Source organism: Mixophyes fleayi, chromosome 6 (genome assembly GCF_038048845.1).
Source record: "Mixophyes fleayi isolate aMixFle1 chromosome 6, aMixFle1.hap1, whole genome shotgun sequence".
Lineage (NCBI taxonomy): Eukaryota > Metazoa > Chordata > Amphibia > Anura > Limnodynastidae > Mixophyes > Mixophyes fleayi.
The window spans coordinates 223,462,143-223,484,924 of record NC_134407.1 but is presented as its reverse complement, the minus strand read 5'-3'; the positions used below and the strand labels follow the sequence as shown (position 1 = coordinate 223,484,924).

Here is a 22,782-nt window from a genome sequence, read left to right as displayed (position 1 = left end):
TCAGTCTATGCAACAACGGACATTCGGTTTCGCAACACACAGTGAACCACAGGTCTTGAACACATAACATTCTTTTCTGCTTTATGCGACGCGTCCGTCAATCCACCCTTTGTTGAGGAACCGAATATCGTAAGCGTTGCATACCTGCCGGTAACGTAACTCCTAACTCACGAGCCCCCAAATTATTAAAGTAATTTTATCGTTTTAAAATAAGCATTGCCCAATCAATTGTATGTGTGTCCAAAGCACAAAGTGATTTATTTTTAACAGATGTAAATAGTCAACAATTCAATACATTATTATATCATGATAAAGTACAGTACAGCACAGCCAATACCAAAAGATAAGTACATACCAATGCAATCGCTTGCGCACGCTGCGCACCCACCGGACCCGATGGACAATATTCTGTATAGAATATTGTGTCAGAGTTGACTGAGGCCCCAGTGAGATGCAGCTAATATATATACAGTCAGTGTTTCATTGTTAACAATAGAGATGACGTAGATTGTTTCTATAGGTCCAGACGTTGGGTGGGTCCAGGCCAGACAGGTAATAGGTTGATTCAATCTAAGGAATCCAAAGGTGGGGGTCTTCTCTCCAGGGGGTCTGCTCCTTTCATAGCCAGTATCATACAAAGGTTTACTTTCTAATATCAATAACTAAAGTATGCAATGTGCGATCTCTTCGCCGACTGCACCGGACAGCTGCTGATGATTAGGGCTTCAATATGATATCAGGCATGACACCTTTCCTATTACCTAAACCTTTAATAACACTACAATGTACATATAATCACTATATATATATATAGACTAATAATAAACCGAATACTATCTGCTCCTGAATTACAGTGTAACAGAACCAATATGAAATTATATAAATAACTAACTGTTGTAATGCGAGTGTGTGCGTGCGTATTTTACCGTGCGAACGCACCACGTCACGTAACACGTGGCGTACGCTTCGCAATACGCACGGCAAACCAATATTAAACCAATATACTCTCGTTCATCCAATTATACGACTTCAACATTAGTTATACACCGTGTGAGGTGATATTATGGGCAAGCATAAGGATATGAGCGACTTTGGCAGGAGCCAAATTGTGATGGCTAAACGATTGAACCAGAGCATCTCCAAAACGGCAGGTGATCATCATCATCATCTATTTGTATAGCGCCAGCAAATTCCGTACTGCTTTACAATTGGAGACAACTTGGGAGACAAACACCGCAATAAAACAATACTGGGTAATACAAAGAGGTAAGAAAGCCCTGCTCACAAGCTTACAATCTATGGGCTTGTGGTGTCTTCCCAGTATGCATTGGTTCGTACCTACCAAAAGCAGTCCAAGGAAGGATAACCAGTAAATCGGCGACAGAGTCATGGGCGCCCAAGGCTCATTTATGTACGTGGGGAGCGAAGGCTAGCCTGTCTGGTACAATCTCACAGAAGAGCTACTGTAGCACATATTGCTGAAAATGTTAATGCTGGCTATAACAGAAAGGTGTCAGAACACACAGTGCACTGTAGCTTGCTGCGTATGGGGCTGCATAGTCGCAGACCGGTCAGGGTGCCAATGCTGAACCCTGTCCACCCTCAAAAGCGCTTACAATGGGCACGTGAGCGCCAGAACTGGACTATGAAGCAATTAAACAAGGTGGCCTGGTCTGATTGTAGGGCGCCACAGTGTTCAGCAGCGCTGTACAGTTGAAATAACAGTAAATACATAAAACAGTGACCCAACAAGGTAGACAAAATAAACGCAGACATGAAAACAAAGGGAATGAAAGACCCTGCTCATTAGAGAGCTTACATTCTAAGTGGAAGAGGGCACAGCTGAAACAAGAAGGGCGGCTCAAAGTGGAGATTGGGACAGTTGTGAGGGTGCATTAGTGTGAAAAGTGTTATCGGGAATAAGGTCACCTCTAAAAAAGAGATGGGTTTTCAAAGAGCGTCTAAAGATTTGAGGCTGTGGGAAAGTCTGATTGAGCGCGATAGGAAATTCCATAAGTGGGGAGCAACACTGAAAAAGTCTTGTAGGCGGGAGTGAGAGGGGGTTACCAGAGAAGAGACAAGGCAAAGGCCAGAGGTAGATCTAAGAGGGCGGGAGGGTGAGTATTTTGATAAGAGATTTGAGATGTATGCAGGGGTGGTGTTGTTGAGGGCTTTGTAGGTGAGGGTGAGCAATTTAAATTTGATTCTGGGGGATACAGGGTGCCAGTGTAGGAATTTGCAAAGTGGTGCAGCAGATGTGGAGCCGTGAGAGAGGAAGATCAGCCTTACAGCAGCATTTAGGATGGATTGAACTGTGGATTTATGGGTGCCAGATAGCAGAAGGTTGCAATAGTCAAGATGGGGGATGAAAAGTGAATATATAAGAGTTTTGGTAGCACGTTGAGTAAGAAAAGGGCGTATTCTGGCAATGTTTTTAAGGTGGAGTCGACAGAACTGGGAGAGAGTCTGGATGTGAGAAATAAACCAGAGGGTGGAGTCAAGTGTAACACCAAGGCAATGGGCTTGGGAGTCTGAGAAAATTGTTGTGTTATTGACAGTGAGGGAGATTTGAGGGCACGTGGGAAGATAATAAGCTTTATTTTGGACATGTTGAGCTGTAGGTAGCGTTGGGACATCCATGTGGAGATAGCAGGAAGACGGTTACACGAGATAGTACAGAAGGAGAGAGGTCCGGCGAAGAGATGTAGATTTGGGTGTCATAAGCATAGAGGTGGTACTGGAGGCCGAATGAGCGAATTAGTGCCCCCAGTTAAGAGGTGTATAATGAAAAAAGTAAAGGGCCAAGAACAGAGCCTTGTGGGACCCCAACAGATGGTGGGAGTGGAGGGGAGGATGTAATAGTGGTAGAAACACTAAAGGAGCTGTTCGATAGGTAGGAAGTGAACCAGGAAAGAACTGTGCAACAAATGTCAATGGAGTGAATGGTGTGTAGGAGAAGAGGGTGATCAACAGTGTCAAAAGCAGCAGAAAGTTCCAGGAGAATGAGTATGGGGAAATGACCTTTAGACTTTGCAGTAAGTAGATCAATTATCACTTTGTTAATTGATCATTCCACTGTAACTTTGCAGTTTCAGTGGAATGTTGGAGGAGGAAGCCCGACTGCAGAGAGTCGAGAATGGAATGAGAGGAAAGAAAGCGAGACAGGCATTTGTACACTAATCACTCAAGTAGTTTGGAGGCAAATGGGAGGAGAAATAGGGAGGTAGTTGGAGAGAGAGGTTGGATTGAGAGATGGTTTCTTTAGAATTGGTGAGATGAGCGCATTTTTAAAGGAGGATGGAAATTTGCCAGTGGAGAAAGACAAGTTGAAGAGGTGAGATAGAGGTGGGTGTGCAGTGAAGGAGAGGGAGCGGAGAAGTTGGGAGGGAATAGGGGACAGGTCGTAGGAGGAGATGAAGAGAGTAGTGCAGAAACTTTGTCTTCAGTTACTAGAGAGAATGAATTAACGGTGGATTGGGGAGTGTAGGAAAAGGTGGGTAGAGTGGGTGGAATGAGTGGAATTTGGCATGAGGAAATATCTTGTTGAATTGTGTCGATTTTGTCTTTCAAATAGGTGGCAAAATCATGGACTGAGAGGAAGGGGGAGGTGCAGGTGGGCAGAAAGTGAGTTGAAGGTGGCAAAGAGGCAACGTGGCTTAGAAGATTGGGTGAATATTAGAGATCTGAAGAATGTGTTTGGCAATTTATAGTGGAGGAAATCGGGATAGGAACGAGATTTCCTCCAGTGGCGCTCTGCAGTGTGGGAGCACTTTTGCAGGCAGTGGGTCTGTTTGTTGTGCCATGGTTTGGGTTTGGCTCATCAGAGACTATATGTAGTACCTGGAGCTGCACTGTCAAGGGCTGAAGTGAGTGTTTTGTTATAGAAAGAAGCAGCCTGATTAGGACAGGACAATGTAGTCTTTGGAGAAAATAGTTGTTCTAGTGAAAATGAGAAATAGATTGGGTTAACAGTACTTTGGTTTCGTTGTGTATGTGTGGATTTGGGTGCAGGTGTGAGGGCATGAGGTAAGGTGAGGCTGAAAGAAAGGAGGTTGTGGTCGGAGAGTGGGAAGGCTAATTTGGCGAAACTAGAGATGGAGCAGTAATGGGAGAAGACAAGGTCAAGGGAGTGTCCATCACATTGGGTGGCTGATGAGGTCCATTGGGAGAGACCAAAGGAGGAAGCAAGTGAAAGAAGTTTAGTGGCAGAAGAGACAGTGGGATTATCAATGGGAATGTTGAAATCGCCTAGTATGAGAGTAGGCAGGTCAAAGGATAGGAATCAAGTGAGCCAGGCAGCAAAGTTGTCAAGGAATTGGGAAACTGGACCTGGGGGGGGGGGGTATATGACAGCAACAAGAAGATGGAGATGGATAAAATAGACAGATAGTGTGGATTTCAAAGGAAGAGCATGAAGGGTATGACTTGGAAGGTGCAGCTTGGAGAAAGTAAAATGCCTACTCCACAACCTCTTTCCAGGTGTGGGAGTGTGGCTGAGTGAGAGTCCCCCGTAGGAGAGAGCTGCAGGGGATGTAGTGTCAGAGGAGGTCAGCCAAGTTTCTGTAATGGAAAGGAGGTTGAGAGATTTAGAAATGAATAGATCATGGCTGGATGCAACTTTGTTACAAACAGATCTGGCATTCCATAGTGCACAGGAGAAGGGAAGAGAGGGTAGTGGAGATATATGGATAAGGTTAGGGGGATTGGAAGTACGGGATGGATGGAAAGGTTTGGGGTGAAGCGAGGAGCATGAGCAGATAATAGGAATTGTACGGGGTCCAGGGTTAGGTTAGATGTCACCAGCAGCCATGAGAAGAAGCAGGGTGAGAAAGCAGACATACGAGGAGGATTTGTGGAGGTTAATTTCTGCTTTTGTAGGCTGGTGAGTGTGGTGTGTGCAGGAGACAAAACAGTTTATGTGTACAGACTAGTGAGGAGGGAAGTAGTGAAGGGGAAATTATAATCGGGGGGGGAATGGGATGATGGAGAAAGAAGAGGTGTTTGGAGAGAAGTATGGTGACAGTAAATAGGAGGGACTGTAAAGTGAGTAGGTGGATTATGGAGAGATGTGAATGAATGTGTATTAGGGTAGGTAATGAGAAAGTGGAAAGGAACAATTGATCCAAATTGTGTGGGGCAATGGAAGAGTTGAAGGATACTTTACTGCTCTTTTGGCTGAGGTTAATGGAGTAGGCAGTTTCTACCGTTCTAACACGATGAGGTCCAGGAGGATGCTGACAGTTGGGTGCAGAGGGTCTAGCAGCCAAACAAAGATGATAACAGCAATCACAATTGAGATCATTGAGTAGATGAACAGATGTTGAAACAGCAATGACCGTTAAGCTCTGTGGGTCCCACAGCTGGACAGAGAAGGTTGTTCAGTAGATCCTAAAATAGCCTTGTTTTTCGTTATAAAGTCGATCCTCAGAGCTGCTGTGACATTTGCCAACAGTATTCAGAATTAGCCAAAGCTTTATATTTGCAGTAATAAGGAAAAGTGGGAGCTTGAGCAAAGAGCTGAGACAATGTTCTGCTTACCCCAACTGCCGTCCGCCTGCAATGATGAATCATGTTTTCTTTTACATCATGTGGACAGCCAGGTGCCTGTGTGCCGTTTACCTGAGAAAGAGATGGCACCAGGATGCACTATGGGAAGAAGGTGTCACGCTTCAGTGGAAATAACTGCAAAAACATGGGGGTAGAGAACCGCACTGGGCAGAATGACAAGAACACTAATAAGATGTTGATCTTATTGAACCCGAACAAAGAGAAACTTTAATCGGGGGTGCACCCAACACTGTAATAAATAGTATGTAAGGGGAAAAGGGGGGGAGAGGGAGGAAGAAAAGACAGTGTAGTATGAGGCACTCCTGGAGTGCTCTATAAAATGTAACTTTTATTGAATTGATTAAAAATGGAAAGAAAATGAGCGAAATAATTAAAAAGAAAATAGAATAAAAAAAGGGGCGATAAGTGATTAAAATGCAAAATTAATTTGCAAAGTTTCACCTATATCCTCACAATTGTATGAATACACGCTGAAATAGCGCTACAATACTGCGTCCATAATGCATCTAGTTGGTATAATATATATCCTTCAGATATAAACTGAAATACGGAAACCAGCTAGTGCCAATTAACACATTCCTCAGTCACCTATTACTGAGTGTGCATTATCCGCTGAGAGGAGTATCGGGTTTAAGTCACAATGTGGTGTAACATGAATAGCTGTTGCCCGAATAAGTGATGCCAACTCAAGATAGTATTAAAATCGGCATAACACGAATAATAATCATCCTCTTAAAAGGTGGAAAAAGTAGATTACAATGTCCACAAATGACAGCCGTAAAGGATAAAGAGCACACAGAGTAAATGAATGGGTTTGGGCTCATAGTGCTGGAGATTTCATTCTGGGTGGTTAGGCATTGGGAGATAATACACTGATAGGAGAAAGTGGGTGTGAGGGGAATATGGCGAAAAAATGGGAGCTGGGTTTTATGAACTCAGTGATGTCGTACACCTGGGGGTCAGTATAGGGGAGAGAACACACAGGATTTATTGTGATTTTTGGGTAGGAGGTTAGGCAAGAAATTGACATGAAAGCAAAGTAAATGAAAACAACATTTAAAACCATATGGATGTAGAAAAAAATGTTGCAATGATTCAGTAAATAAAATAGACATTCCATTAATTCAACATTCATTTTTCAGTTTAGTTAATGTAATATTAAACCTAATGTTCTATTTGTCTGTCTGTGATGTTTTAGATCTCTAAGCAGCTCTTTCACTATTGTTTTGTAACTGCAGCCTGAAGACACCTATTCTCTATGTCCAGTTGTACATAAAGTGTTTTCGAGGTTCTCCAGAAGTAAAGAAAATGGCCAGATGTTTTGTTGAAAGATGCCACAATTATGGAGGAGAGAAACTGAATATAATTTTGCACGTTTTTCCAAACAGCCTGGACAAAATCAAGACATGGCTGAGGTGCATGGAGCAGGGTGGCCATGCGGTAGGGAATGTTGATGAACTGGCTGGAAAAATATTTGAGGGGAAAACTAATGAGCGGTTCCGGGTTTGTTCTGAACATTTTACAGAGCAGTCTTACTGGTCCAGTGGGCTGCGGAAAACTTTGAAGAAAGATGCTGTTCCAACAATCTACCGAGACGTCCCACCCCAAAGTCCATCCTGGCGAAGGTTGAAATCACCATGTAAGAGTCCACATGCCGAACCAACGGGACCATAAACAACCCAGGGATATGATAATGGAGAAAAAACAGCCTCACTTCAGCCTAATTCTAACATAACGTTTGATTTAATTCACGTCAACCCATTACTTCTAAACCATCATCAATGTGAACCGGTAAGAGATAGTCATCATAATGTCGGAATCTATCATTGACATTGTAAGCTTTTCCTAATCACTGTCCACAGTTAATGGCCCTACGCTACCTGCTTATGGTCTCTGAGCACTTTTCCAGAAATTGAATATATACAGTCAAAACCCCATGTTACTTCCCCTGACCTTACACTGATTTTATTTACTTTGGCTTATTTCCCTGATTTTTATAAATAATTCCCTGATACAGTATTTTGAGCTTTTATAGTGCTGTGCCATAGGTTTTTTCTAACATTTTTCCATTTTAACTGACTTTTACACCATTTTTTGGCTGGTCCTACAAGCAACGTAAAATAGATGCAGGATTGTATTATACCTTTTTCTAGTTGACATTATATCTGGGGTTATTAATGGCATTACTGTTGGGATTGACCTTCTTAAGGTATAATACCAATGTCACAGGTGTTATTTGTAATCAAAATAATGCTTTTCTTATTTTGTTTTGAAAATGCACTGTTTTCTAGATCATTCAAATAAGCTGTATACACGCAGTGGCCACTTTATTAGTTACACCTTACTAGTATGGCCAGAACAGTGTGTATACTTCATGACGTACATACAGCCAGGAGCTGGATACATTCCTTAAAGATTCTGGTCCATGTTGACTTGATAGCATCACACAATTGCTGCAGATTTGTCGGCCCAAAGGTGCTCTATTGGTTTGGGTTTTGGCAACTGTGGAGTACACTGAACTCATTGTCATGTGGCCACTGAGTGTGGGTGTTACTTGCTTATTCCAGATTGGCGTGCTTTCATTTTACATGTGATTCCTTTCTGGTGTTTCCTTTTTTGTAGTCACTGCATCCAATGTTAAATACTGCTCATACATTAGTGTCTGTACAAATTAGTGGTATTTGTTGTTGGATTATAATCATTTTATATTGTTTTGCAAACATATAACTGAAGATATAGTGATCCTGATTGTTTTAATCATTTGCTTTTAGGCTAATATAGATTCAACAAGTATATCCACTACCTATATTCAACCAGCTTCACGAGAAACCAAAGGAAAGTCCCCTACAGACAAGGACAGGGAGAAATTTAACCAAAGTATATTAAATCTCACCCTGGAGATCATCTATTTGCTGACTGCAGAGGTGAGGGATTCTGGGAATGTCACATTGACATCACACTTATCACTATTAATAAAACAGGAACATTCCTGGAGAGGTGAGGGATTCTGGGAATCTCACAGTGACATCACACTTATCACTATTAATAAAACAGGAACATGCCTGGAGAGGTGAGGGATTCTGGGAATCTCACAGTGACATCAGTCTTATTCCTGTTAATAAATAGGGGGTATGCAGAGAACATATATGGGAAATACTGTCATTAGATTGGGACATGCAAGATGTTTTGTTTTATACGTACCACAGGGATAACGGAACGTTTTATACATTTAGTGAAGAGGAAAGATCCATTAAGCGGGTGTACTTGTGTCTAGGAAGAGACATGTTTGTGTGCAGGGTGTCTGTGTCTCTGCACAGTGATATTTATTGATGTCTCTCTATATGTAGGATTATATTGTTATGAAGAAGTCTGGTGAGAGAGGGACACCCAGCAGTTATCCTTCTGTGTCAGGAGAATTGAGCAGGACCCAAAGCCCCATCACGGTGCCTCCACCTCACTCACTGATACATGAGACAGACAATGACCAGAAGATCCTGGAACTCACCAACAAGATCATTCAGCTGCTGACTGGAGAGGTGACTGCTGGGAATGGGACATTATACAGTAACACCAGGGGATGTGTCTGGGTGATGACTGTACCATTGTGTGTGTCAGGTTCCTATAAGGTGTGAGGATGTCACTGTCTATTTCTCCATGGAAGAGTGGGAGTATTTAGAAGGACACAAGGATCTGTACAAGGATGTGATCCACCAGACCTTCACACCACCTGGTAAGAGGTGATTTAATAATTTTCATATTTGCTTAGAGAGCAGTGGTCACCACATACTGTATATAATTGCCTTTCTGAATACAAGTAGCATGCATGTTTATTACTGAAATCTAATTATGTTTATTTCTTTTAGATGCTTTGGTAAATTATCTGGCTGAATATACAAATACTCATATTAAGGAGGAATCAGTTTCACATGGAGGAATCCTCACAGCCGGCAACATTTATACACCCACAGATCATACACAATATACATCTACTCATATTAAGGAGGAATCAGTCTCGTGTGATGGAGGAAACCTCACAGACACTGACATTTATACACCCACAGATCATACACAATATACATCTACTCATGTTAAGGAGGAATCAGTTTCATGTGAGGGGGTAAACATCACTGATATGGATACATCCACAAATCATAAAAAGAACGAACATCCATCATTTCACACAGCATGTACACAGAAAGTGTATAAACCTGACCAAAAACATAAAAAATATCCAATATTTGACAAAGGAAATATAGACACATACATCTTTGAACTTATAAAAAATGCACAGGCAAATTATTCATTTATTTGAATTGAAGAGGGTTCCACTTCAAATGAAGATGACAGTGAGATTTATACCACCACAGATCATACACAATATACATCTACTCCTATTACAGAGGAATCCACCTCGGATGAAGAAGGAAACCTCACAGACACCCACATCTGTACACACATGGCTACTTATGTAACGGAGCAATCCATCTCATCTAAAGCAGGAAATTTACCAGAAGCTGGCAAACATTTGCCTTTTAAATGTTCTGAGTGTTCAAAATGTTTTGCCCGTAAGTCGGGTCTTGTTAATCATCGGAGAAGTCACAGAAGAGAGAAGTTGACATGTTCTGAATGTGGAAAATTATTTTCAAATAGATCCAGTCTTTTAAACCATCTCACAGGCCATACGGGAGAGAAACCATATTCATGTTCCATTTGTGGGAAATGTTTCACCAGAAAAAGCAATCTGATTACCCATCAGAGAAGTCACACAGGTGACACATCCTTTAAGTGCTTGGAGTGTGGGAGATGTTTTTTATGTTAAGCAGATCTTGTGAAACATCAGATTATTCATGAGAGATAAACTGGTCAATTATTTTCCGTGACATGTAGATAATTTTTCACAGTGCCATGTAAGATAATGTGGAAACTCTATTGTGGAAGACGACATCTTTACTATAATATGAGGAAACTTTTGCTAGTTAATTTTTCAGACATTCAGTGGAGATCGACTCTACTTGACCTGATGGACAATAACATGCCAGTCTTCTCTGTAAGACAATATCTTCCTGATTTTATCTAATGCATTTTCTTGGCACCAGTGACTAACCATCTTAAATCTTTCCTATTTGCCTTCAATCTTTTTTTTAGCATTGGCTCTTCACCAATGAGTCTTTCCTTCACGCAAATTTGGTGTATGGTGTTTTTTTTTAAAAACGCACTTAAATCGGGCACACGCATGTCTGTATTCAACAAGAAGCGGATTTTATTTTCATGTGCCCAAAACCTGAATGAGGTGCTGTGTACACTCGAACTAGGCAATGCACTTACTGTACATTGACCGCGCATACGCCCATTCCCCTTCCTGTTCTGCCCATGAAATTGTAGGCTGTAGTAACGGTCTTTTGCGCTCAAAGATGAATTAGATGTTGCTACCTTCTCTGGCGTATAGTTCGCTACTGGGCACACACAGAGCGATCTTGTGTAAAATACAGCACGTACCTAAGTGTCCAAGTCTTCAAGCTTTACCATTGACCACTCCTGCAATGCTGTTGGTAGTTTGTCGACAGCTTCTCTTTAAAAACTCAGACAATTCACAGAAGAGAAGGAAGATTTTCTTGCTAGGCAAGTGTTAAATATAACCTTGGACTATGAGAAAATGCTTAGATTAATTATTTTCTTATTTGCAAAATTAGAAATAGCATCTATGTTATCCATTCTGATTGTCTGCGCAATTTCATTTTTAATGTTATTTCATATTGAAAATATTAATGTCTTTATTAAAGACTGTTGGTAACCATCTGAATATTGTATGATATGTGTCCGTGCTTGTTATGTAAAAATAACTTCTGATAATAACTTCTGATAATTAAGGATATTTAATTTTATCCATTACCATGCAAAACTTTGATGTTATGTAGTTGGACCAGCTTATGCACTCTGATTGGATGCCTGTAGCGATCTAGTCAGGTGCTCCAGACTGCTTAAATTTCCTGAAAGTTACATCTGTTCTTCAGGAACAAAGGCTTAATGACAGTGGAGAGACTAGTGAAAAGGTCTGGAAGGTGGACACGTTCTCTAGCATGCCAAAAAATAAATGTGGCTTATGCTTATCCTTAATTCCTTTTCCTCTAAATACTCCATGGCATCTGGAATGGGTACAGTCCCTTTCCAGTTTAAGTAGAGACAGCTTTAAAAATGCCCCCAGACGGTATATAAGGCAGCTCCTCCTTTTCCTCTATGTCTTTGAGTGACTTCCAAAGCTTTCTGTGAAAAATGTAAACATAACAAGTTTGGGTAAGCGACTTGGCTGCCATGGGGTATTTCTAGGAAAGGAATTAACGTTAAGCATAATTCACATTTTTCCTCTTCAATCCACCATAGCATCCATTACAATGGGATGTACCTAAAGAATAGTTGAGGAAGGGCCACAGAAAAACCTGCCACATATGCAGCTAAATCAGGAATCTAGTGACTGTACAGAGAATGTCTCCCAAACTGATAGTCGATGGAGGATAAGATATCCAGATGATAATGACCAGCGAAGGTTCTGAGCCTTCTTGCCCAAGATGTTGCTGCTGCTTATGTTGAGTGAGCCCCCAAGATCACTTGCATACTCTTGTATGCCTGTAGGGTTACTTCCTTAAAGCATCTGGAAATGACTTGTCTAGAAGGGGCACACCCTTTCTGATGCTCTGCAGGAATCTCAAATAATTGTTCTGTGCTTTGTAATCCTTCTGTCCTGGATAAATATATGGAAATTGCCCTTATCAGGTCCAAAGAATGCCTTTTTCCTTTTCTTTTCAGTGCTAGGTTGTGGACAAAAAAATGGCAATACAACCTGGTTAATGTGGAATGTAACTACTACTTCAGGAAGCTGAATTGGCTTTATCTGCCTAGACATTCAGTAATGGCATCTTGCACCGAAGAGCTTGTAATTCTCCAACACTGAGAACAGAAGAAGGTGCCAAAACAGAGGGTCAAGCAAAGATCAAAACCAGGAATTCAATCAAGGATTACACACAGGAGAACCAGCAGAGGTAAAGGCAACAGATGAACTGGCAAGGGCTGCTGCGGAAGGCAGACTTTTATAGGCCAGGGACAGGTGCTAAGCATCCCGGAGGAACGAGCTAAACTCCTGCAGGTGGGAGAGCAGTCCCAGTACCACAGTGGCCCCTTTGGTGGAAAAGTGGTACTGCCGGCTGGATATAATGGCAAAATCCAACAAAGTTCTTGGCAGACAGGAGCTGCCAGAGACAGATAATGACAAAAACATATAAAAAATCAAACACCACAAACTTAGGGGCTTACCTAGTGCTGGTGCCCTTTGGGGTTTGACTCAGGCTCCATTTTGCTGCCAGCTCCGGATTGCTGCAACCAACTGTGAGCAAGGAAGGGAATGCTGTAGAACAGTTCCGAGTCCTCCTTAGCCTTTTCTCCATCTTGGTGACACGGTGCATGCACATGTGCAGATTGCCAATGTTCGAAAATGGGTGCCAAATGTTCATTTTCTATAGCTGATCTGCTCCCAGAGGAGGTAGCAGACTGGTGTTCCCTGGGTAGCCAGCCCAATCCTAAGTATACTCAATCGGATGGTGCACTGCTGGGACGGAGAAGGTAAGCCACTGCCCTACATAAAACAATAAAAAGCTACCTGACCTACCTATTATACAAACAGGGAAAACCAGGAAGAAGAGAAGCTGCCTTATATAACGTCTTTGTGTGTTATCTACCTAAACTGGAAAGGGATTCTACCCATTGTAATGGCTGATATAAATTGAATAGGAAACAGCATTGCACATTTAGGAAACAGAACATTTTTGCATGTTTGTGAGATATGATGTCATTTTTTCTTCACATAATTGGCTTAGTATATAAGCAGTTTTGTGTTTTAATAAAAAAAAAAATACAGTTGAATCCTGCATATCAACACTGCTGTGCACCTGTGCTTCCATTGTAAGGAAGCAGCTGTTGCATTCACTGAAAACATTTTATACATTTATTGGACTTTATTGGATTTCTATGTTCCTGATATCATTTTTCACAGAGAAATTATTAAGACTTCCGAGTGTCTCATGATTCATAATGTGGTTGACAACATTGCTTCCTGGCATCATAGAGAAGTCCAAGATCCTAAAAGTTCAGGTTTAAAAGCAAAAACCATAATTAGGTAGACAAAGTAGAGGGCACAAGTTAGATAAAAAATTCTGTAGACAGCCAGTCCAGGCTGTCAAGGACAAGAGCTAAAGAAGATGGCTCCATCTGTTCGCATCTAAAACATCTTATTTTATGTTATAATGGACTAATCATGAGTTAATAAAATAATAACATAAAATATAAATGATTACACCCTGCAAGCACAGAAGGGGTTAGAAATTTGTGTTGAAAAGCCATAAAGGATGTCATTAGCATATTCACAAACCTGGTGTGGCGACCTCACAAGGGGTGGAAGGTGGAAACCAGTGTTATTAAGAATGATGCAATTTATATTAGAAGTTGTCAGTCTTTTGGGGAGTCAATGTGATTGTGGAGCTGTCTGCATTCTTACCATCCTCAAGGTTGGTAAGAATAATTATCAAGATTACTTGATAATAAATGTTCTATTTTTTTTCTTTTGCTCAGTATTTAACCCGTGGGAGCATTTTACACCATTCTGCAGTTTGAGTAGAGGAGGTTGATAAAAGCCGGTGTATTACTCAGTTGTTGCATGTTTCCCTTACACACTCTTACTATTTAGTGGAATTGTTACATTAGTTCCTGTGAACTTCTTTGAAGTTAAGACAAATGTGATTTATATTCCATCAATCTCTATGTGAGCTTAGATTACTATCCCACGTTGGTACTCGGTTCCTATGTTCCCTAGTCCCTATGAAGGGGTTCTGTATATCAGGTTGCCATCCTGATTTTTATATATGGGAGGTCAAATGTATTTTTATACATAGTGGGCCTCAGTTATTGAGTAGAGCAACGCATAAAAAAAGGAGTAACTTTGCACCTGGGCAAAAGCATTGGAGGGTAAAATAAATGTAAAATGTGGAAACAGATTTATAGTTGGGAGAAGGGCATGTCCTAGATCAACTTTACATTTCAGTGTAAAAATAAAGGTATCAAGTATTTGTGTCCTACGTGAAAAAACAGCCAGTATTTAACTTAAGTGCAAAATAATAAACTAATTTGCACCACGTGTATTATAACATGTTTTTTTCTGGAGAACATTTACTCTTTTATTTTGCCTTACTGTCCTTAATGACTCAGGCCCAGTGTATCATGTAATTAGCAAGGCAGATTGCCGCTTTTTAGTAAACAAACAAACAAACAAATCTGGTTCTCACAGGTGAAATAGCCCAAACAGCATACGGGTATCCGTATAAGAGACTACTCCTGATTGGCTGCCCAGCTATTAAGTAGATGGGCTTACCAGAGATTTTGTCTTTATGAAGCAAGAAAAGAAGATTTCAGGTAAGTATTTATTAGGACAATATATTGTTATACAAATTATGAGGCAAAATGTTTTTATTATTATTGCTGCACCAAAAGTTTGTTTCTTTAAACAATGGTGAGCTAATCTTTTATTTATTTATTACAGGGTGCTTTATTTATTATTTTAGCTGTAAACAATTATACAAAGATTGTCTTTTATTTGATAAAAAACATGATTTTTCACTTACCTGTACAAATAAGTAGTGTACAAACCAGAGAGCAGGACTACAAGCCTGTACCTACGATCTTGTACTCAAATACACATAAATATACACATAATGATGAATTATATCCTGTAAAGTACAATACAGACTGAGAATGTCCACTTACCTGTACGTGTTACACTAAATCCATACTGCTAAACTGTTATACTTTATTATTAGCATCAACGTGTCTTTGTAAATTATTCTAAAATGATGCCAATTGTGTGACTGGTAGAAGATCCTCCTCTAATGAAATAATAACAGTGCAGCGATCCCTACCATCTTACCTGCACACCATGGGACACAGCACAGAAAGAGAAACTCAGACTCTGTCCTGAAGAGCTGACAATCTAAGCAGCTAAACTACATAAACATAAATACTACAGAGACAGTCACTCTCCAGTGCCTGCACAGGACCTACATTATATTCATCAGTTTAACATTGCACAAAAAACACCTCCGCTCAGTAGATGTAAGTCAGTAAATCCTGCAGGCAGTGAGAGGGTTAAGGCTGCCCAGTGTCTGATTGACAGGGTGGAAGTGGGTGGTGCCCAGCTTGCACCATGTGACTGGTGTAGAGATCACATGACACAGAGATCAGGAGGGTTGCAGTGCTGCTGCTGGGCAGGATCCCATTCAGGTCAGTGTGCAGGAGAAGTGCTCTTATCCTGTATTTATAAATGCAGTCTGCAGCCAACTAGAATGCGAGGGGGGTTGGCCCTTTAAAACCAATTCCCTATGAGATGCAGTGGGCTATTGTTATGTATATGTACAGCACCAGAATACTCTGCAACACTTTACAATTGGGAACAATTTACTGTAATCATGTTACCGGCACATTGTATTTGCCAGGAATGGCTGATATACACTGATAGTACCATATCGTCTTGTTGGGTAAGGAACACCAAGCACTTGGTATAAGTGCTGTGAATATAGTAGTGTGTTATTCTTATTATTTTAGTTTCTGAGATTTTTGTGCTTTTGAGAAAATGACGCCTATTATATGCTCTAGCTTACTCTCTCCCCGAATACTTTCTATTACTCTTTATTTCTGCACTGTTACTCTTTTCTCTCAGTTGTCTCTTGTCTCAAGTTTCTGCTCCAGCTTTCTGTCATGTTACTCTTATTTAAGAGCTTCTCACACTAACCTGCGCACTGGAGCCCTCTCCTTTATGGTTCCCTAGCGGAGAACTCTTTGCTGTGGCACTGTTACTTTCTGCTCAGCAAACGCCTGTTCTACATCATTGTCATGAGACCCAGCTGTGTAAGTGACTGGGATGTGATAGTGAGGGCAGTAGGAGACGTGGTGATATGACATAACAGCGTATACCACCCACGTCCACCACTGTATACATATATAATGTATGTGAATGGAATTTGATCACCACTGTGTATATATATATATATATATATATATATATATATATATAAGTATAACTGACTGCAGCATGATAGTGTTACAATGAAGGCAGTAGTAGCAGTATGACATACCCTTGTATACACCCCCACTTCCACCACTGTGTGTGTGTGTGTGTATGTGTATATATATATATATATATATATATATATATATATATATATATATATATATATATACACACACTCACAGTGGTATACCTCTTCTAGAATGTAAGCTCTCGCGGGCAAGGTCCACTTTACCTATTGTCCCATGTCTGCCTACAGACATGTATTACCTCATCTATTTGTTACTTGCTTCTGTATCCGGTGCTACAGCATCTGTGGCGTCTTATAAATATATAATTAATAATAAAATATATAATATAAGTGCCTGAAATCTGATAGTTTTACAAGGAAGGCAGAAGGAGAAGTGGCGGTATGACATCCCACTGTACACCCCTTACTTCCACCACTGGAGATAACCCCTTCTCCCAATACTGAAATGGGTTTCTGGCAGCGAAAGGTTTCACCTGGTTTCTGGCTTCAGCTTCCCCATAAAATGCAAATTTTCCTGCGATCTTTGAAAATTTATAATCATTGTGTAGAGGTGAGAACTGAAGGATTCTTGTCTGATTTTGCTTCCAGTATAGTCAGGTCATAATGGAATATAAATCATCTCTCTGAACTTCAGGCAGGTGAATAAACATTTATGAAACTGTTATTTTTTTAAATTTTATTTCTTCCAGAATTAGAAGAACAAAAAAAATGCCAAAATGCATTGTTGATTATTGCTACAATTATGCAGGAATGAGAAAGAATTTGGCTAATGTCGCTCTGCATGTTTTTCCAACCACGGTAGAACGAATCAAGACTTGGTTGAGATCAATCAAGCGAGGCGGACAAGTGTTCAAGAACCTTGATGAAATGGCTGAGAAAATACACCAGGGCAAAAAATACGACACGTATCAAGTTTGTTCTGAACATTTTTCAAAACACTGTTATATGATCTGTGGAGGTAAGAAGAAATTAAAGAAAGACGCCGTTCCGACAATCTTCGCAAAGCAGGGAGGTACAGCAGCAAGTGCCAAAATACTGCACAGTAAGCTGAGAAGAGAGATACTGACCAGACGGGTAGGTTGGGGATAGACTCTTGGTTAAAACTATGGTTTGTATTACAGTAGTTTTCAAGGAGCTAGGATTTGTTACCTTGATGGTTGCTGTGCAGAATGTTATCATCCCATAGGGCATTATGGGAATTATACTCCCACAGTACAAATAAATGACTTTACGATCCACGCGTTAAGAAATTCGGAAATCAACAATGGATAAGTTGATGGGCAAACTGTTTCTGCTTTAAAGACCTGGATTAATTTAACAAATCGTTTTGTTGCTGTAGTGAGCACATTAATTATAGCCGGTACCAAGAGTAAGGTACAGGTGCGCCAGTTTTAGACGCAAGTGCAATAAATTTATAGAATCAGTGCAACATTTTAAAGGGCCAGGAAAATAAATATGGATTTATTTCATTTAGACTTTAGCTGACTCCTTTGCTAAGTACTCAATGTAAAAGGCAAAGTTTGCTGACTTGGGCAAATGTGACCACAGACATTGGATTTCAAATTCTCAGTACTCTTCGTAAAGAGCACATAAACACACTAAAACTGAAGTATTTTACCTAGGTCCATCGTAATCTCCCTTTTCAGTAGATTTCCATGATAGGAGGGAGGTGCATCTCTATCTTCCATTATTCATAGTGTGAGTACCAGGCTTGCTTCCTGTAGTTCAACGCCCTGAACAGGTGTAGGATTTTTTCAAGTAGTTCAGCTTGCATGACCCCCACCAACACCTAAATTGCATTTTAACTAAAGAAAGTGTCTGGAGGAGATGTTCTCTAGAAGATGTTTGTGTGTGAGAGTGTTACAAATTGCAATTTATGTCGCTTTATTTAAGAACTTAATTAAATCTCCTCCCTTCCCAATAATAGTGCTTTGGTTATATCTCTCCCCTTGGAACCTACCATGACCTTTGCAGATCACCTTGGGGTATGTTGTTTTTTTTCCCAAACAAGTGAGATCTGACACAGTAGCTCTTAAGTTTTAAAATAGTCGCTGCGTTGGATATCTCTTGCTATGGGATGCCAAGCTACACCGAAGGTACATGGCTTCCAGCAATATGTGAGTGCCAGGACCCTGTTCAATAGAGCGAATGATGGGCTTCCCAGGGAACGGACCCCCATCAAAGGTCTATTATTGGTAAAGTATAGAATTTAACCCACTTCACCGCTGATCATGTTTGGGCTCATTACATATTTATTTAATGCCTGCGGAGCTACCATCGTGTGAGAGAGGGGACCTCCCTCTTTCAAACAAGGTCAGTCCCAACTTTCTAAGTGCCAGGGAGAGGAAGATAGAGGCTTTAAAAGAGCCTCCCCTATCCCTGGCATTTCCCAAAGACTTTAATGGACTGCCCATATATACGCGCACGATTCTAATGGAGGAAAGATTACTTTCCTCAGTCAGAATCAGAAAACCCAAAGAAGTGGGAAGTTACCTGTGGGTTTTCTTAACCCCTTAGATGCAGAGGATGCTTGGGACTCATCATTTGCACTATAGGGGGTCATGTAGAGGACAAATCCCATTCGTCCTTAGCACTGTAGGGGTTAGTTCTTAAATAAAGAAGAAAACTCCATTTACTTAGCCGCCACTAAACGTGTTAGATTTTACAAGCCAGCAATGTAGCTTTTCTTTTATTTCTAGGCAAATAAACATCTAAAGAAGTTCCAACATCATTTACAATCACCAGAAGCAAAAAGAGCTTACAAAGCAAAGTCTGGTAGAGTTAATGGCAGAAGAGAAATGACCGGGAGAATATTAAATCTCACCTTGGATATCATCTACCTGCTTACTGGAGAGGTGAGGGATTCTGGGAACGTCACAGTGACTTCACTCTTATCTCTCTTAATAAAACGGATGTGAATGGAGAAGTGAGGGATTCTGGGAATGACACAGTGACATCACTTATTGACATCACTTATCTGTACCAATTTAATATGCAAAGTATTAATATGGGAAATAGTGGAAACACAGCTGTCATTAGATTGTGACATATTAGAACATTTTGATTGTAGAAAATTGCATGTATAGGGGATGTTCCACACATTAGTATAGAGGAAAGAAAGAGTTGGTGAATGTTCGTGTCCAGGAAGTGACTTTGTCTGTATTTCTGCACAGTGATATTTATTAGTGTCTCCCAATATATAGGAATATATTGTTGTGAAGAAATCTTCTGCGTGTGTCAAATGCAATAGCAGTCCGTGTGTGTCAGGAGGATTGCGCAGGACCCAGAGCCCCATCACGGTGCCTCCACCTCACTCACTGATACATGACAGAGACAATGACCAGAAGATCCTGGAACTGACCAACAAGATCATTCAGCTGCTGACTGGAGAGGTGACTGCTGGGAATGGGACATTATACAGTAACACCAGGGGATGTGTCTGGGTGATGACTGTATCATTGTGTGTGTCAGGTACCTATAAGGTGTGAGGATGTCACTGTCTATTTCTCCATGCAGGAGTGGGAGTATTTAGAAGGACACAAGGATGTGATGATGGAGGATCAGCCACTTATGTCACTGGGTAAGAGGAGTTTAAGTTATGGTTGTATACACAGCCAACACATGGCATCGCTTTGTTACATGTCTATAGTCTAAGAGCTGTCCAGTAAAAATATATTGAATAGATGCAAGGATTAAATTACATGTAAATACACTATATTGTATAGTATAAAGCAGTAATAATAAAGCAATGTATGAAAACCAAGCTTGGTGTTTTTGAATATGTAGGAATGTTTTTGAAATTTGATTGTGATTTAGAACTTGTGTTCTGATCTAGATCCACTACTTACTAATTATACATTTGTGTAATAATTGTTTCCAGTATAAGTCTGACAGATGACATTGGAGTAAAAGAAAAATAACTCCTCCATTTACAGGTGGCCCTCAGGAAAATACATCTCAAACCTCGATTTCTTCTTCAAATTCTGTAGACATGAATACAAGTGTTATTAGTGATTGCCAGCAGTCAAACAGCTGTCGAATCTTGAAGCCAAAGGACAAGTTGGAGAAATCTGAGAAGAATGCATTGGTCTTGTGTGAAGAAGGAAAGTTCATATACACTAATATTTATAAACCTAAATATCATATACAATTACAATATACATCTGATCATATGAAGGAGGACTCAGTACAATGTGAAGAAGGAAACCTCACAGACACTGACATTTATATACCCACAGCAAAGACACAATGTAAGTCTACTAATATTAAGAAGGAATCCGTCTCATGGGAAGGAGGAAACATAACAGTCACTGATGTTAATAAACCCACAGATCATACACAATATATATCTACTTGTATTAAGGAAGAACCCAGCTCATATGTTGGAGGAAACCTCACAGATATTTATCCACCCGCAGATCGTACCCAGTATATATCTACAAATATTAAGGCGGAATCAGTCTCCTGTGAAGAGGAAAACCTTACAGAAACTAACATTTATACACCCACAGATCAAACACAAGATATAACTTCCCATGTTAAGAAAGAATCATTCATATGTGAAAGAGGAAACATCACAGACAGTGACTTTTATTTACCCACAAATGATATAAAATATACATCTACTCATATTAAGGAGGAATCAGTCTCAGATGAAGGTGGAAACATCCCAGTCACTGACATTTATACACCCACAAATCATACACAATATACATCTACTTGTATTAAGGAAGAACCCAGCTCATATGATGGAGGAAACCTCACAGATATTTATCCACCCGCAGATCTTACCCAGTATATATCTACAAATATTAAGGAGGAATCAGTCTCCTGTGAAGAGGAAAACCTTACACAAACTGACATTTATACACCCACAGATCATACACAAGATATAACTTCCCATGTTAAGAAAGAATCAGTCGGAAACATCACAGACAGTGACTTTAATATACTCACAGATCATACACAATATAAATCTACTTATATTAAGGAGGAACCAGTCTCATGTGAAGGAAGAAACTTCACAGACAGTGATGTTTATATACCCACAAATCATATCCAATATACATCTACTTATAATAAGGAGGAACCAGTCTCATGTGAAGGAGGAAACTTCCCAGTCACTGACATTTATACACCCACATATAATACACAGTATACATCTATTCATATTAAGGAGAAACCAGTCTCATGTAATGGAGGACACCCCCAAGTCACTGACATTTATACACCCACAGATCATACACAGTATACATCTACTCATATTAAGGAGGAACCAGTGTCATGTGAAGGAGGAAACCTCCCAGTCATTGACATTTATACACCCACAGATCATACACAATACCTATCTACTCATATTAAGGAGGAATTGGATCACACAGAGTTGCAGCGCACATCAGAAAACAATCTTTCTGAACTGTTACCATGTCCTGAATGCCAGACTTGTTTTATTTCGACATATGATCTGGCTATGCATCGAGGAGTTCATGCTGCAGAGAATCAAATTGCTCATGGAAAGCGTGGTAAAGGGAAACGGGTTTTCACTATGTCTACTTTTTTTCCTCCATATGTATAGCTTCTATAAAAAAAACTGTTGAATTGCACTAGCTGGGAGATGTTTTATTGAATTCATAAATGAGGAACCAGTCTCATGTGATGGAGGAAACCTCACAGACACTGACACTTATACACCCACAGATCATACACAATATACATCTACTCATATTAAGGAAGAATCAGTCTCATGTGAAGGAGGAAACCTCACAGACACTGACATTATTACACCCACAGATCATACACAATATACATCTAGTAATAATAAGGAGGAATCAGTCTCATGTGATGGAGGAAACCTCACAGACAGCGACTTTTATACACAGACAGATCATACACAATATATGTCTCATATTAAGGAGGAATCGGTCTCAGATGAATAAAATCTCACAGACATGTATAGCATTGTTAGGAACCCCCCTAGCCGGCACAGCACAACCCGGAGTCTGCTCTGCCAGTCAGGTGTTCACTGGAGCCCCTAGTGGTGGGGACAGACTTGGCCATAGACTAACAAAGGGTCGTGAAATGC

General features: G+C 40.3%; 3 protein-coding genes across 3 annotated transcripts in view; 2 read left to right on the top strand and 1 right to left on the bottom strand.

The window, feature by feature from the left end:
* LOC142160080 (uncharacterized) overlaps nucleotides 1-22,782 on the bottom strand; it is a 205,309-nt gene that overhangs the window by 78,533 nt on the left and 103,994 nt on the right. The gene's annotated exons all lie outside the window — the stretch shown is intronic.
* Nucleotides 6,988-9,902, top strand: LOC142095509 (uncharacterized). The gene is made up of 5 exons (XM_075178454.1): nucleotides 6,988-7,207; nucleotides 8,386-8,492; nucleotides 8,916-9,104; nucleotides 9,184-9,298; nucleotides 9,432-9,902. Exons 1-5 carry the CDS (start codon nucleotides 6,988-6,990, stop codon nucleotides 9,878-9,880), a joined length of 1,080 nt encoding a protein of 359 aa, XP_075034555.1. The 3' UTR covers nucleotides 9,881-9,902.
* Nucleotides 15,832-22,303, top strand: LOC142160084 (uncharacterized). The gene is made up of 6 exons (XM_075215007.1): nucleotides 15,832-15,885; nucleotides 17,390-17,774; nucleotides 19,400-19,555; nucleotides 19,904-20,092; nucleotides 20,217-20,280; nucleotides 20,636-22,303. Exons 2-6 carry the CDS (start codon nucleotides 17,409-17,411, stop codon nucleotides 22,273-22,275), a joined length of 2,415 nt encoding a protein of 804 aa, XP_075071108.1. The 5' UTR covers nucleotides 15,832-15,885; nucleotides 17,390-17,408; the 3' UTR covers nucleotides 22,276-22,303.

Excerpts from the sequence above, each read along its gene's own strand:
- LOC142095509 (XM_075178454.1), top strand. The coding sequence starts at position 6,988 with ATGGAGCAGGGTGGCCATGCGGTAGGGAATGTTGATGAACTGGCTGGA. Across the intron at positions 7,208-8,385 it reads GCGAAGGTTGAAATCACCAT|CTTCACGAGAAACCAAAGGA; the intron begins GTAAGAGTCCAC and ends ATATTCAACCAG. Across the intron at positions 8,493-8,915 it reads TCTATTTGCTGACTGCAGAG|GATTATATTGTTATGAAGAA; the intron begins GTGAGGGATTCT and ends CTCTATATGTAG.
- LOC142160084 (XM_075215007.1), top strand. The coding sequence starts at position 17,409 with ATGCCAAAATGCATTGTTGATTATTGCTACAATTATGCAGGAATGAGA. Across the intron at positions 17,775-19,399 it reads GAGAGATACTGACCAGACGG|GCAAATAAACATCTAAAGAA; the intron begins GTAGGTTGGGGA and ends TTTTATTTCTAG. Across the intron at positions 20,281-20,635 it reads TCAGCCACTTATGTCACTGG|GTGGCCCTCAGGAAAATACA; the intron begins GTAAGAGGAGTT and ends CTCCATTTACAG.